General features: G+C 42.3%; 1 protein-coding gene across 2 annotated transcripts in view; it reads right to left on the bottom strand.

The window, feature by feature from the left end:
- Nucleotides 1-13,100, bottom strand: part of CPA4 (carboxypeptidase A4) — a 28,014-nt gene that overhangs the window by 14,367 nt on the left and 547 nt on the right. Inside the window, exons 2-4 of one of the 2 annotated variants that reach the window (XM_060108047.1) lie at nucleotides 3,550-3,631; nucleotides 2,984-3,118; nucleotides 1,421-1,519 (exon numbers count right to left, since the gene is read on the bottom strand). In XM_060108047.1, coding sequence (XP_059964030.1) covers nucleotides 1,421-1,519; nucleotides 2,984-3,118; nucleotides 3,550-3,631 — 316 coding nt within the window. The remainder of the gene's footprint in view (nucleotides 1-1,420; nucleotides 1,520-2,983; nucleotides 3,119-3,549; nucleotides 3,632-13,100) is intronic. The other variant, XM_060108049.1, reaches the window with a different exon arrangement.

Raw genomic sequence — 13,100 nt, 5'->3', positions numbered from 1 at the left:
ATCTGAAACTAGAAACCTGGCAGAGACAAACATGAAATTCCCTTTAGAGACCTAAGAAGGCCCAAGTGATTGTGGAAGAGCTCTTAAAAGCTGTTTTTCAAAAGAACTGAATATGAACAAGTCAGAAGGGAGATGGTACACCAACCCACAGCAAAAGGCCTTGCAGGGAATGATAGATGGCTGTAAGCCAGATGACAATGATACCTAAAGCCAGAGAACAAAAGTGAGTGGATGGGAAAGTGAGGCTCCTGCAGCAGGCAGGTGAGGGGATGGAGTTTCCAGAATCCTGGGTGACATGTGCTACTGGTTAGCTCAGCTAGGGAGTACCCCATGTTAATGAGGCTAACATCATGGGTTTGATCCCTGTGTGGGCCCTTAGCTCTGCTTTCGTCCATGGCCCTGGACTGAACTCCTAACTTTATCCAGGTGTTTTGCAGCTGTATGTCATTGGTCACAAGAGGGATCAAGGGGCAGTGTGGCTGGAAGTGTACACATTAAACAAAGCTACTGACAGTCCTGGGAAAGAAGGGGAAATATTTGGTCAAGCTTGGAAAAAAACCTCATCTAGAAGAAAAATAATTCAAAGTATATGCCTCAGGAAAAGCATGCCAAGAACTCTATCTTTGGATATAAAGAACAATATATATTCAGCTATAGGAAGGATACCAATTTAGATTTGGGGTGTGTTCCTGAGTTAGTAGAAAGTCTCCAGACTAAGGAAGAAGACATTGAGGGACCTAAGAAAACTGTATGCTGTGTGATTCAGTTCCATTCCAGTCCTTCTTGGTTCCTCAAATTCCAATATCATATTAAATTATTCTGCTCTAAATTTCTCATTTGAAGGGTTGGCTTACCTTGAAAGTCAGTCATCTAAATAAGTGATTTCTAACTAAACACAGCACCAAAACGCATTATGGAATAAATATACGTTATAAGTAGTCATGATAAATGAGTGGAAATATTTGGTTAACCTTGGAAATAATCACTTGTCTATTTGCCTGGGATAAGAAACACATTAATCTGAGTGAATAAAATACAGGGATTCTGGTGGGGTATAAGAAGGTTGAATTACAAGGACTGGAAATTATTGCAATTATTTCATGGTTTTCTTTGAGGGGTTGCTTAAGAAAAGAACGATGCAGGTGGGAGAAAATGTTCAGTTTGTGTTTCACTATGCTCTTAGGTGTTGGTGGGAGATAAACAAAGAATTGAAAAATGGGTAACTAATAAGAACCTGTTGTATAAAAAGATAAATAAAATTCTAAAAATAAAAAAAAGGAGAAGAATTGAAGTGTACACATTTTAACCCCTCAGGGTAGGGGTACTGTGTTAGGGACTAATACCTCCTGGAAGTAAGGAAAGGGGTTACAAAACCCAAAAGGCCAATGACCTTGATCTTAACCTGCTCTGAAATACTTACAGCTTCCAGGGAATGATAGGCTCCATAGCTGAAGTTATTACTGCTCTGTTCTTGACCTTCATTGTATTGCATTTCCTCATCTTCATTATCTAAAAGGGCCTAAAACAGACACAGCAATATTAGAAAGTGATCCTTTGGGGATGGAGCTTCATGCTGTTTCCACCATATCTTGGGACATGTGCTGGCCAAGATGGCAGCACCCTTGGCACACGTATCAAGAAGCACAAATGTCAAGGTGTAAAAGGGGGTCTGATTTCTTCCACATATCTATATAATCTTACTTCTTGGAGCCCAATGTACATCACCTCATTCAAAACCTACTTACTTCCTGGAAGCAACATATGTGCTATTTAGTTATTCTATACCACAAATTCTCTAGACATCAGTCTGCATCTGGTATCCAGTGCCTCTGAAATACCCAGCTTGGGAAACCATTCAGAAACAAAGAAATTCTTACAACCACTCATACTTTGAAGGTTCCTGGCAGATGTCTGTGACATGTGAGGATGATTAATAAGCTCACAGCTGCTCACACCATCAGGAAACTCCTGGGCCAAATCACCAATTAGTCCACAACCCACCTCAGTGAAGGAGAGAACATGAGCCAGACACTGCCCTGCTGTTCAAATACAGCTCATGAGGCTGGTGTCTGGCTTAGGCAGTGATGTTCCCTCTGCTGGGGGCTGCTGGTGACATTCTCCCTTTCTCAAAGGATGCTTTTTTTTTGGTTGCACTGCACAGCACATGGGATCTTAGTTCCCCGACCAGGGATTGAACCCATGTCCCCTGCAGTGGAAGTGTGGGGTCCTAACCACTGGACTGCCGGGGAATTCCCAAAGGATGCTTTTTATGACTGGTCTTCAGCACCTCCTCACTGGGGCCCCACCTTCTACCCACCATAAACTCTGTTCTTCCCTCCTGACTTCAAATGAGAAAAGGGAGAGGGACTTAATACTTGTGGGGCACCTGGCACTGTTAGACATTTTATGTACATTTAGCCACTTAATCTTCTCAATAAATTGTATGAAGTAGGTATAACTACCACCGTTTTACAGATGAAGAAACAGAGTCTCAAGAGGTTAACAGCTTGTCCAAAGTCACACAGCTAGCAGTTAGCAAAATCAGGATTTGGATCCAGATCTGGCTGGTTTCCTAACCCATGTATGCCCCTTCTAGTACAACATGTTCCTCTAACAAGTCACTGCACTTTACTTCCATATACTTCAATGCCTTCAACTTTTTTTTTTTTTTTTTTTTTGCGGTACGCAGGCCTCTCACTGTTGTGGCCTCTCCTGTTGCGGAGCACAGGCTCCGGGCGCGCAGGCTCAGCGGCCATGGCTCACAGGCCTAGCCGCTCCGCGGCATGTGGGATCTTCCCGCACCGGGGCATGAACCCATGTCCCCTGCATCGGCAGGCGGACTCTCAACCACTGCGCCACCAGGGAAGCCCAATGCCTTCAACTTTTAAATGGAGAAGAATAAGACCAGAACTTGAAAATGTCTCAAGTCCACTCTGGCTGCTTGGTCCTATGCAAGACCAGTGAGGGACCTTGGCCTATCCACCTGCAGGTCTTCAACAGTCACCAAGTACTCTAAGCCCTGGGACTTCAGGAAGGATTTGACTGGCTGCAGACTGACAGAAGGGAACAGGACATCCACAGGACGACCAAAGGTAGAGGGAGATTTCCAGAAGTTGAGCTGAAGAGAACAGAAGTAAAACCAGGTTAAAGGACAGTTCAGGTAAAAGGCACAATGAGCTCATTCTTCTAGAACAACTGCCAAAAGCCTTGGTGATCCCTGAGGGGTTGGATTCTGCACAAGGGCAAACTTCGCCATTTCATAATTTTATCTGGTCAGGCCTGCCCAGCAGGCAATACCTGGCAAAGCCCAAGAAGTAATAAGTCAATGCAGATAGAAAGATGGAGCCCACTGCTGAGGCCTCTCATCTCCCTGGACAGCACTGCTGCGATCTACAGCACTTCTCCCCGACCAACCCTCTCAATTGTATAAAGGCATGTTGACTAATACAGGATTATACACAGAAACTCTTCAGGAATAACAATGCCAGTGCTGCAAGAGTCTTCTCCCACTGAAGTTAATTGATACCCAAGAGAAGGAGAACTAGGTACCTTAAAGTTGTCTGAATTCACTAGCTGACTTAGTTTGCTGATCTCATCTCCATTTCTGACATTAATCCTGAAAACTTGGTCCCTGGCGAAAGGAAAAAAAAGCAAAAGATAATGGTGAGCTTTCAGCTGGCAAATAAACCTCAGGCCTACTATCCCAGACATAACTGGGCCGAATGAGAGGAAATGGTCTAGTCTTTGGTTATAATGTATAGCCATTAAAAATAAGACTACGTGGCAAATATGAAAAAGTGCTTATGGTATAACTTTAAGGGAAATATTAAGTGAAAGAGCAGGACACAAAATTGTATGTATGCCATGATTGCAAGTATGGAAAAAGCAGATGCATTGGAAGAAAAACAGACAACGGAAATATAGCAAATGCTGACAGTGCTTATGTTCGGGTCATGGGATTATGGATGACTTACTTTTTTCCCCTCGTATCTGTTTTCTGTAATGTGGTCATATTACTTTATAATGAAAAACATATATATTTTGCAGAAAGGAATGTTCCTGAGTTACACGCAAAGCTAACTCAAGACATAAAGAAGCACTTCACTGTCAGGGTCTAGGACTGAAACTCTGGCTGAATGTCCATGCTGGAAAGAGCTAGAAAAGAGAATAGACCTTCCATCCTTGGAAGGTTAGTTATTTTTCCTCTAAGCAAAGAGGGGAGAGGCTGGGTGCTCTCCCGGGCCCTTCCAGCTCCAGAACCCTACACAGCTGCACGGTGCTGGGGCTGAACTCGGGATTCATCCTCCCTAAGGGGCCCTGATAGGGACCAGAAGGGAGCCAGCCAGTCCCGAGTCCCCCTTTGTTGTTTGTCCCACACTTGTTTCCTATACACCATTTAGCTCCCGCAGCAGCAGCAGGGGTAGAGGCCCCTGAAGTCCTGTGTGTGGGTGGGAGAAGGCAGAGCCTGAAAAGCTGCCTTTGTGCTCTGGGCCGGCTCAGAAAGCCAGGAGAGCCATTAGGCCGTTGCTAGGTGACGGCCTGAATGAATCCACACTCAACGCTGTCACATGCGTCATCCCTTTGACACAAATGAATGCGGGAAAAGCTGCTGGAGAGGGCTGTGGGCTGAAGGACCTGTTGACAGAGAAAATGGTTCTGTCACAGGGAGCTAAACGTGCAGCCACATGTGGCAGATCAGCATCTCCTCATCAGAAAACTGGCTCAATCCGGAAGGACTCTCAGAGTTTAACTTTGTTCTGGGAGCTTCTGGGGGATCTCCGTGGGGTCTAGGCTAGCATCAAGGAGGCAAGGTCCACTTCAGAGCTGCTTCTGTTGCAGGTGGCAGGTCTGGAGGAAACGCCATTGATGAAGCCTCACTTTCTCCCAGCTCATCCGGTCTCCACAGGGTTCTCGGACGTGGGCAGCCAACTGCATCCCATGGGAGCTGCTGAGGCCATGGTGGAGAAGCCACTGGCTGGCGGGTCTCAGCCTGAACCCAACAGGCTTGCTAGGTATTGGACTGCAGCCCTGCAAAGATGGGGAATCAAACCACCATTTCCCTGACACAGGCAAGCAGCCTTGCAAAAGAAACAGGTTGAAAACAGAAGAGAAATCCTTCCTCCTGGCTGAGTACCAGGACCCATACGCAGAACTCATGCTCTGTCACAACTCACCCTCAATACCCCAGAAAAAGAGGCGTCTTAAAAATGGGTGTTCTGGAAAGTGCCTGTGCATTGGCATCTCTGTTAGCAAAATGAGGCATCGGTAAAATACAGCACTGACTTGAGTAATCACAAAGAGAAAGAGGAGAGAGAAGGAACAGGAAGAGGAAAAAAAAGAGAAACATAAGAATAAGGAGCTCTTAAGAGTATGAAAATCATGTTACACATTCATCCACAGCATGTGTTTTAATTCTCCCAAAGTGATAACTTCACAACAGAACTTTCATACTCCTGGGCACTGTTCATGATAAGGGAACACAGTGAATCTAACTGGCCCAGATGATGATTAAAACCACAGTGCATTTCATCATGTCCTAATTAACCCAGCTCCAAAGGATAAAGACACATCTGCAGCATGCACAGAGACGGGGCGGAAAGGCTGGTGCAGAATGGAGTATTCCCCCATCTGTCTCTCCTCCACCTCTCCCTCCTACACATTCTTGGCTCCAGTCTCACTGAAATTCCGAATTCACCATATACTTTGCCCTTCTATGCCTTTGAACATGCTGTTCCCTCTGCCTGGATGTCCAGCCCTTTTCTTTACCTGCCTAGCCAATCTGCCACCCAGGCTTTAGGACCAGTTCCCATTACCCACGAGGTTTTCCCCAACCAGAGCAGACAACCTTAGCAACAGTCTTCAGATGGTGCTAAAAGCTGGCAGGGCATGGGGAGAATCTTATGTTATTCTCATGAACATAAGCCCATCAATATCTAGAAACAGAGAGAACATAAGTGGGTGCCAGGTGAAGGGCAGCCTTTCTCTTGCCCTCACTGTCCTTGTCTCTATTTGGAAAACGCCTTCCTGAAAGTGTGGGTGGTGGAACACAACCTATCTCCACCATCTGGAAATCTTTTCACAGACCTTAAGCTCTTTCTGAAGATGGAAGATTGGCCTGGGAAGGCGGACATGTTGGGGTTTGCAGGTTGCCATGTTCACCCCCCCTCCTACTCCACACAGGTACGTGCTCCTAGAGCTCTTCTTAACTCTGGTACTCTCCAATACCCAGGGCTGGCCAGCTGCTACTGTGCAATGGCTAGTGATCCACTCTCAGTCACCCTCACATGTGTCCTATGTTCTGGACAGTCAATAGTCACCTTGGTGCTGAGCTTCTATCTCTCCCCCTTCTGACATGTGGGCAGCCAAGTGGCCTGTTCTTTGTGCCTTTCTCACCTGCATCCCCAGCCAGGCTTAGAAGCCACCACAAGAGGTGATTCCACAGAACTCTTAAATGCCAACCAGTTACTGCTGATGTTACAAGTTCTGCAACTACTTCCTGTTCTATGCTTGCTGTGCACCTTTAGGCATCCTGGTCACCATCCTATCCTTAAGATGAGTGAAGCCCAGGACAGAAGACACCAGCAGAGTGAGAGAGACTGGGGAGGTAGGTGAGTTAGATGGAATGAACAGAGACTGGGGGGTGTGGTGGGGGGAGAAACCATCATCTTCATCTCCATCAGCACTGTTCCCCCTCCAAGCCAACCTGCATCTTGGCTTCCCAACCACTTGAATGCTCAGAGGCCAGCTTCCCCTTGCTCTAAATGTTCACCAAGCTGGCTGCCTAGGCCATGTCTGTGGACCTCAGGAAGAATTCCACCACCTTTGCTGGGTTCCCTACTATGAGGCAAGAACAGATTTGGGGGTAAGGATGACACTATTGGTTAAAACCATCTGCAATTTGCTCAGGCACACAGTCCTTTCTGTGCAAGCGCCTATGGTGAGCACTCCAGAGCTCGGCCAAGAAGCCTCAACCCAGGTGTCCGCTGCTTTATAAGAGAAGTCTGTATCCTGAGAAAGAAAGATTTTTCAGCCACATGAATAGGAGCAGCGAGAGCCTGAGAGCTCTATGCATCAGCCCACATGGCAGCAAGCATAGTTATTACACACTGCTGAGCTGCCTGTGGAAAAATCTCCTTCCCTGACCACCTGCTATGCCTAAACCCTCTGAGCTATTTGGCAGTAGGGACCAGGTGTGAACAGAAGTCATCGTCATAAAAATTACTCAATCACATATAAGTAATTACCTCAATAAACAATTCCAAAGCCCCCTTAGCCAGATAGTATAATGGAGAGTAAACTAACAGATATAGACAGATCAGTGAGATACAGGATTCTATCTGGAGGTTAACTTGTGTTATAACAAAAGCATATGGGTTTTGCTCCAACTTCCTTGCTTACCAGCTAAGTGGCCTTGGCCAGGATACCTAGCCTTTTTTTTTTTTAATAGATCTTTATTGGAGTATAATTGCTCCACAATACTGTGTTAGTTTCTGTTGTACAACAGAGTGAATCAGCCATATGCATACATATATCCCCATATCCCCTCCCTCTTGCGTCTCCCTCCCACCCTCCCTATCCCACCCCTCTAGGTGGTCACAAAGCACCGAGCTGATCTCCCTGTGCTATGCAGCAGCTTCCCACTAGCTAGCTATTTTACATTTGGTAGTGTATATATGTCGCTGCTACTCTCATTTCGCCCCAGCTTCGCCCTCTCCCTCTGGGTCCTCAAGTCAATTCTCTATTTACTCCTGCCCTGCCCATAGGTTCATCAGTACCATTTTTTTTTTTTTTTAGATTCCATATATATATGTGTTAGCATACGGTATTTGTTTTTCTCTTTCTGACTTACTTTACTCTGTATGACAGACTCCAGGTCCATCCACCTCACTACAAATAAGTCAATTTCGTTTCTGTTTATGGCTGAGTAATATTCCATTGTATATATGTGCCACATCTTCTTTATCCATTCATCTGTTGATGGATATTTAGGTTGCTTCCATGTCCTGGCTATTGTAAATAGTGCTGCAATGAACATTGTGGTACATGTCTCTTTTTGAATTATGGTTTTCTCAGGGTAGATGCCCAGTAGTGGGATTGCTGGATTATATGGTAGTTCTATTTTTATTTTTTTAAGGGACCTCCATACTGTTCTCCATAGTGGTTGTATCAATTTACATTCCCACCAACAGTGCAAGAGGGTTCCTTTTTCACCACACCCAATCCAGCATTTATTGTTTCTAGATTTTTTGATAATGGCCATTCTGACTGGTGTGAAGTGATACCTCATTGTAGTTTTGATTTGTATTTCTCTAATAATTAGTGATATTGAGCATCTTTTCATGTGCCTCTTGGCCATCTGTATGTCTTCTTTGGTGAAATGTCTACTTAGTTCTTCTGCCCATTTTTTTATTGGATTATTTTTTTTTATATTGAGCACCATGAGCTGTTTGTATATTTGGAGATTAATCCTTTGTCCGTTGTTTCACTTGCAGGTATTTTCTCCCATTCTGAGGGAAGTCTTTTCGTCTTATTTATGGTTTCCTTTTTTGTGAAAAAGCTTTTAAGTTTCATTAGGTCCCAATTGTTTATTTTTGTTTTTATTTTCATTACTCTAGGAGGAGGGTCAAAAAAGATCTTGCCGTGGTTTATGTCAAAGAGTATTTTTCCTATGTTTTGCTCTAAGTGTTTTATAGTGTCTGTTCTTACATTTAGGTCTTTAATCCATTTGGAGTTTATTTTTGTGTATGGTGTTAGGTAGCGTTCTGATTTCATTCTTTTACATGTAGCTGTCCAGTTTTCCCAGCACCATTTATTGAAGAGGCTGTCTTTTCTCCATTGTATGTTCTCGGCCTCCTTTGTTGTAAATTAGGTGACCATATGTGCATGGGTCTACCTCTGGGCTTTCTATCCTGTACCATTGATTTACATTTCTGTTTTTGTGCCAGTACCATACTGTCTCGATTACTGTCACTTTGTAGTATAGTTTGAAGTTGGGGAACCTGATTCCTCCAGCTCCGTTTTTCTTTCTCAAGATTGCTTTAGCTATCTGGGGTCTTTTGTGTTTCCACATGAGTTGTAAAATTTTTTGTTCTAATTCTGTGAAGAATGCCATTGGTAGCTCAATAGGGATTACACTGAATCTGTAGATTGCTTTGGATAGTATAATCATTTTCACAGTATTGATTCTTCCAATCCAAGAACATGGTATATTTCTCCATCTGTTTATATCATCTTTGATTTCTTTCATCAGTGTTTTATAGTTTTCTGAGTACAAGTCTTTCACCTCCTTAGGTAGGTTTATTCCTAGGTATTTTATTCTTTTTGTTGTGATGGTAAATGGGATTGTTTCCTCAATTTCTCTTTCTGATTTTGTGTTTTAAGTGTATAGGAATGTCAGAGATTTCTGTGTATTAATTTTAAATCCTGCAAGCTTACCAAATTCATTGATTAGTTCTAGTAGTTTTCTGGTGGCATCTTTAGGATTCTCTGTGTATAGTATCATGTCATCTGAAAACAGTGACAGTTTTACTTCTTCTTTTCCAATTTGTATTCCTTTTATTTCTTTTTCTTCTCCGAGTGCCGTGGCTAGGACCTCCAAAACTATGTTAAATAATAGTGGCGAAAGTAGACATCCTTCTTGTTCCTGATCTTAGTGGAAATGCTTTCAGTTTTTCACCATTGAGTATGATGTTTGCTGTGGGTTTGTCATATATGGCCTTTATCATGTTGAGGTAGGTTCCCTCTATGCCCATTTTCTGGAGAGTTTTTATCATAAATGGGTGTTGAATTTTGTCAAAAGCTTTTTCTGCATTTATTGAGATGATCATATGGTTTTTATTCCTTAATTTGTTAATATGGTGTATCACATTGATTGATTTGCATATACTGAAGAATCCTTGCATCTCTGGGATAAATCCCACTTGATCATGGTTTATGATCCTTTTAATATGTTGTTGGATTCTGTTTGCTAGTATTTTGTTCAGTCAGGATTTTTGCATCTATGTTCATCAGTGATATCGGTCTATAAGTTTCTTTTTTTGTGATATCTTTTTATGGCTTTGGTATCAGGGTGATGGTGGCTTCGTAGAATGGATTTGGGAGTGCTCCTCCCTCTGCAATTTTTTGGAAGAGTTTGAGAAGGATCAGTGTTAGCTCTTCTCTAAATGTTTGGTAGAATTCGCCTGTGAAGCCATCTGGTCCTGGACTTTTGTTGGAAGATTTTTAATTACAGTTTCAATTTCATTACTTGTGATAGGTCTGTGTATATTTTCTAATTCTTCCTGGTTCAGTCTCGGAAAATTGTACCTTTCCAAGAATTTGTCCATTTCTTCATGGTTGTCCATTTTATTGGCATATAGTTGTTTGTAGTAGTCTCTTATAATCCTTTGTATTTCTGTGGTGTCAGTTGTGATTTCTCCTTTTTCATTTGTAATTTTATTGATTTGCGTCCTCTCCCATTTTTTCCTGATGAGTCTGGCTAAGGGTTTATCAATTTTTTTATCTTCTCAAAGAACCAGCTTTTAGTTTTATTGATCTTTGTTATTGTTTTCTTCGTTTCTTTTTCATTTATTTCTGCTTTGATCTTTCTTTCTTTCCTTCTACTGACTTAGGGTTTTCTTTGTTCTTCTTTCTCTACTTGCTTTAGGTGTAGGGTTGGATCGTTTGAGATTTTTCTTGTTTCGTGAGGTGAGATTGAATTGCTATAAACTTCCCTCTTAGAACTGCTTTTGCTGTGTCCCATAGGTTTTGGGTCATCGTGTTTTCATTGTCATTTCTTTCTACGTATTTTTTAATTTCTTCTTTGATTTCTTCAGTGATCTCTTGGTTATTTAGTAGTGCACTGTTCAGCCTCCATGTATCTGTGTTTTTTTTTCAGTTTTCTTCCTGTAATTGATTTCCAGTCTCATAGCATTGTTGTCAGAAAAGATGCTTGATACGATTTCAATTTTCTTAAATTTTCCAAGGCTTGATTTGTGACCCAAGATGTGATCTATCCTGGAGAATGTTCCATGTGCACTTGAGAAGAAAGTGTATTCTGCCACTTTCAGGTGGAATGTTCTATAAATATCAATTAAATCTATCTGGTCTATTGTGTCATTTAAAGCTTGTGTTTCCTTATTTATTTTCTGTTTGGATGATCTGTCCATTGGTGTTAGTGGGGTGTTAAAGTCCCCTACTATTATTGTGTTACTGCCGATTTCCCCTTTCATGGTTGTTAGCATTTGCCTTAAGTATTGAGGTACTCCTATGTTGGGTGCATAAACATTTATAATTGTTACATCTTCTTCTTGGATTGATCCTTTGAACATTTTATAGTGTCCTTCCTCACCTCTTGTAAGGTCTTTATTTTAAGGTCTATTTTATCTGATACAAGTATTGCTACTCCAGCTTTCTTTTGATTTCCATTTGCACGGAATATCTTTTTCCATCCCTTCACTTTCAGTCTGTATGTATCCCTAGGTCTGAAGTGGGTCTCTTGTAGACAGCATATATATCGGTCTTGTTTTTGTAACCATTCAGCCAGTCTGTGTCTTTTGGTTGTGGCATTTAATCCATTTACATTCAAGGTTATTATTGATATGTATGTTCCTATTACCATTTTCTTAATTGTTTTGGGATTGTTTTTGTGGGTCTTTTTCTTCTCTTGTGTTTCTCGCCTAGAGAAGTTTCTTTAGCATTTGTTGTAAAGCTGGTTTGGTCATGCTGAATTCTCTTAGGTTTTGCTTGTCTGAAAAGCTTTTGATTTCTCCATCGAATCTGAATGAGATCCTTGCTGGGTAGAATAATCCTGGTTGTAGGTTTTTCTCTTTTATCACTTTAAGTATATCTTGTCAATCCATTCTGGCCTGCAGAGTTTCTGCTGAAAAATCAGCTGATAACCTTATGGGGATTCCTTTGTATGTTATTTTTCGCTTTTCCCTTGCTGCTTTTAATATTTTTTCTTTGAATTTAATTTTTGTTAGTTTTATTAATATGTGTCTTGGTGTGTTTCTCCTAGACTTTATCCTGTATGGGACTCTCTTTGTTTCCTGGACTTGGGTGACTATTTCCCTTCCCACGTTAGGGAAGTTTTTCACTATCATCTCTTCAAATATTTTCTCAGACCCTTTTTTCTTCTTCTTCTTCTGGGACCCCTATAATTTGAATGTTGGTGCGTTTAGTGTTGTCCCAGAGGTCTCTGAGATTGTCTTCAATTCTTTTCACTCTTTTTTCTTTATTCTGCTCCTCAGCAGTTATTTCCACCATTTTGTCTTCCAGCTCACTTATTTGTTCTTCTGCCTCAGTTATTCTGTTATTGATTCCTTCTAGTGTATTTTTCATTTCAGTTACTGTGTTGTTCATCTCTGTTTGTTTGTTCTTAGTTCTTCTAGGTCTTTGTTAAACATTTCTTGTATTTTCTCAATCCGTGCCTCCATTCTATTTCCGAAATTCTGGATCATCTTTACTATCATTACTCTGAATTTTTTTTCAGGTAAAATGCCAATTTCCTCTTCATTTATTTGGTCTTGTAGGATTTTACCTTTCTCCTTCATCTGTGACTTATTCTTTTGCTGTCTCTTTTGTTGTTGTTGTTGTTGTTGTTGAGTGGGATTGTGTTCCTGTCTTACTGGCTGTTTGGCCTCAGGCTTCCAACACTGAAGTTTGTAGGCTGTTGGGTAGAACTGGGTCTTGGTGCCAACATGAGGACCTCTGGGAGACCTCACGCCAATGAATATTCCCTGGGATCTGAGGTTCTCTGTTAGTCCAGTGGTTCAGACTTGGAGCTCTCACTGCAGGAGCTTCAGCCTGACCCCCAGCCATTCGCTTGGGGGTTCCTCCCATCTTCTTGGGCGTCAAGGTCCCCCACCAGTGTCTGGCAGGTGCCCTAGTTGTGGGGAGAAATGTACTCCCTTGTCTTCCCACACTGCCATCTTGACTCCATCACCCCCATCTTCTAGTAGGGTACCATGCCATCCTTTCATCTCTCCTACCTCCCAAATGTTCTCTCTTTTGTGAACCTCAAGGAATTCTGTGTGGAGCACATGTGCATGTGTGTGCACACACATGCACACACACACAGAATGTACAGGTGTATCCTTGCATGTCACTTCTCATAGTTA

The sequence above is a fragment of the Mesoplodon densirostris genome, chromosome 9 (assembly GCF_025265405.1).
Source record: "Mesoplodon densirostris isolate mMesDen1 chromosome 9, mMesDen1 primary haplotype, whole genome shotgun sequence".
NCBI classification, from domain to species: Eukaryota; Metazoa; Chordata; class Mammalia; order Artiodactyla; family Ziphiidae; genus Mesoplodon; species Mesoplodon densirostris.
This window is presented reverse-complemented; position numbering and strand designations above follow the sequence as displayed.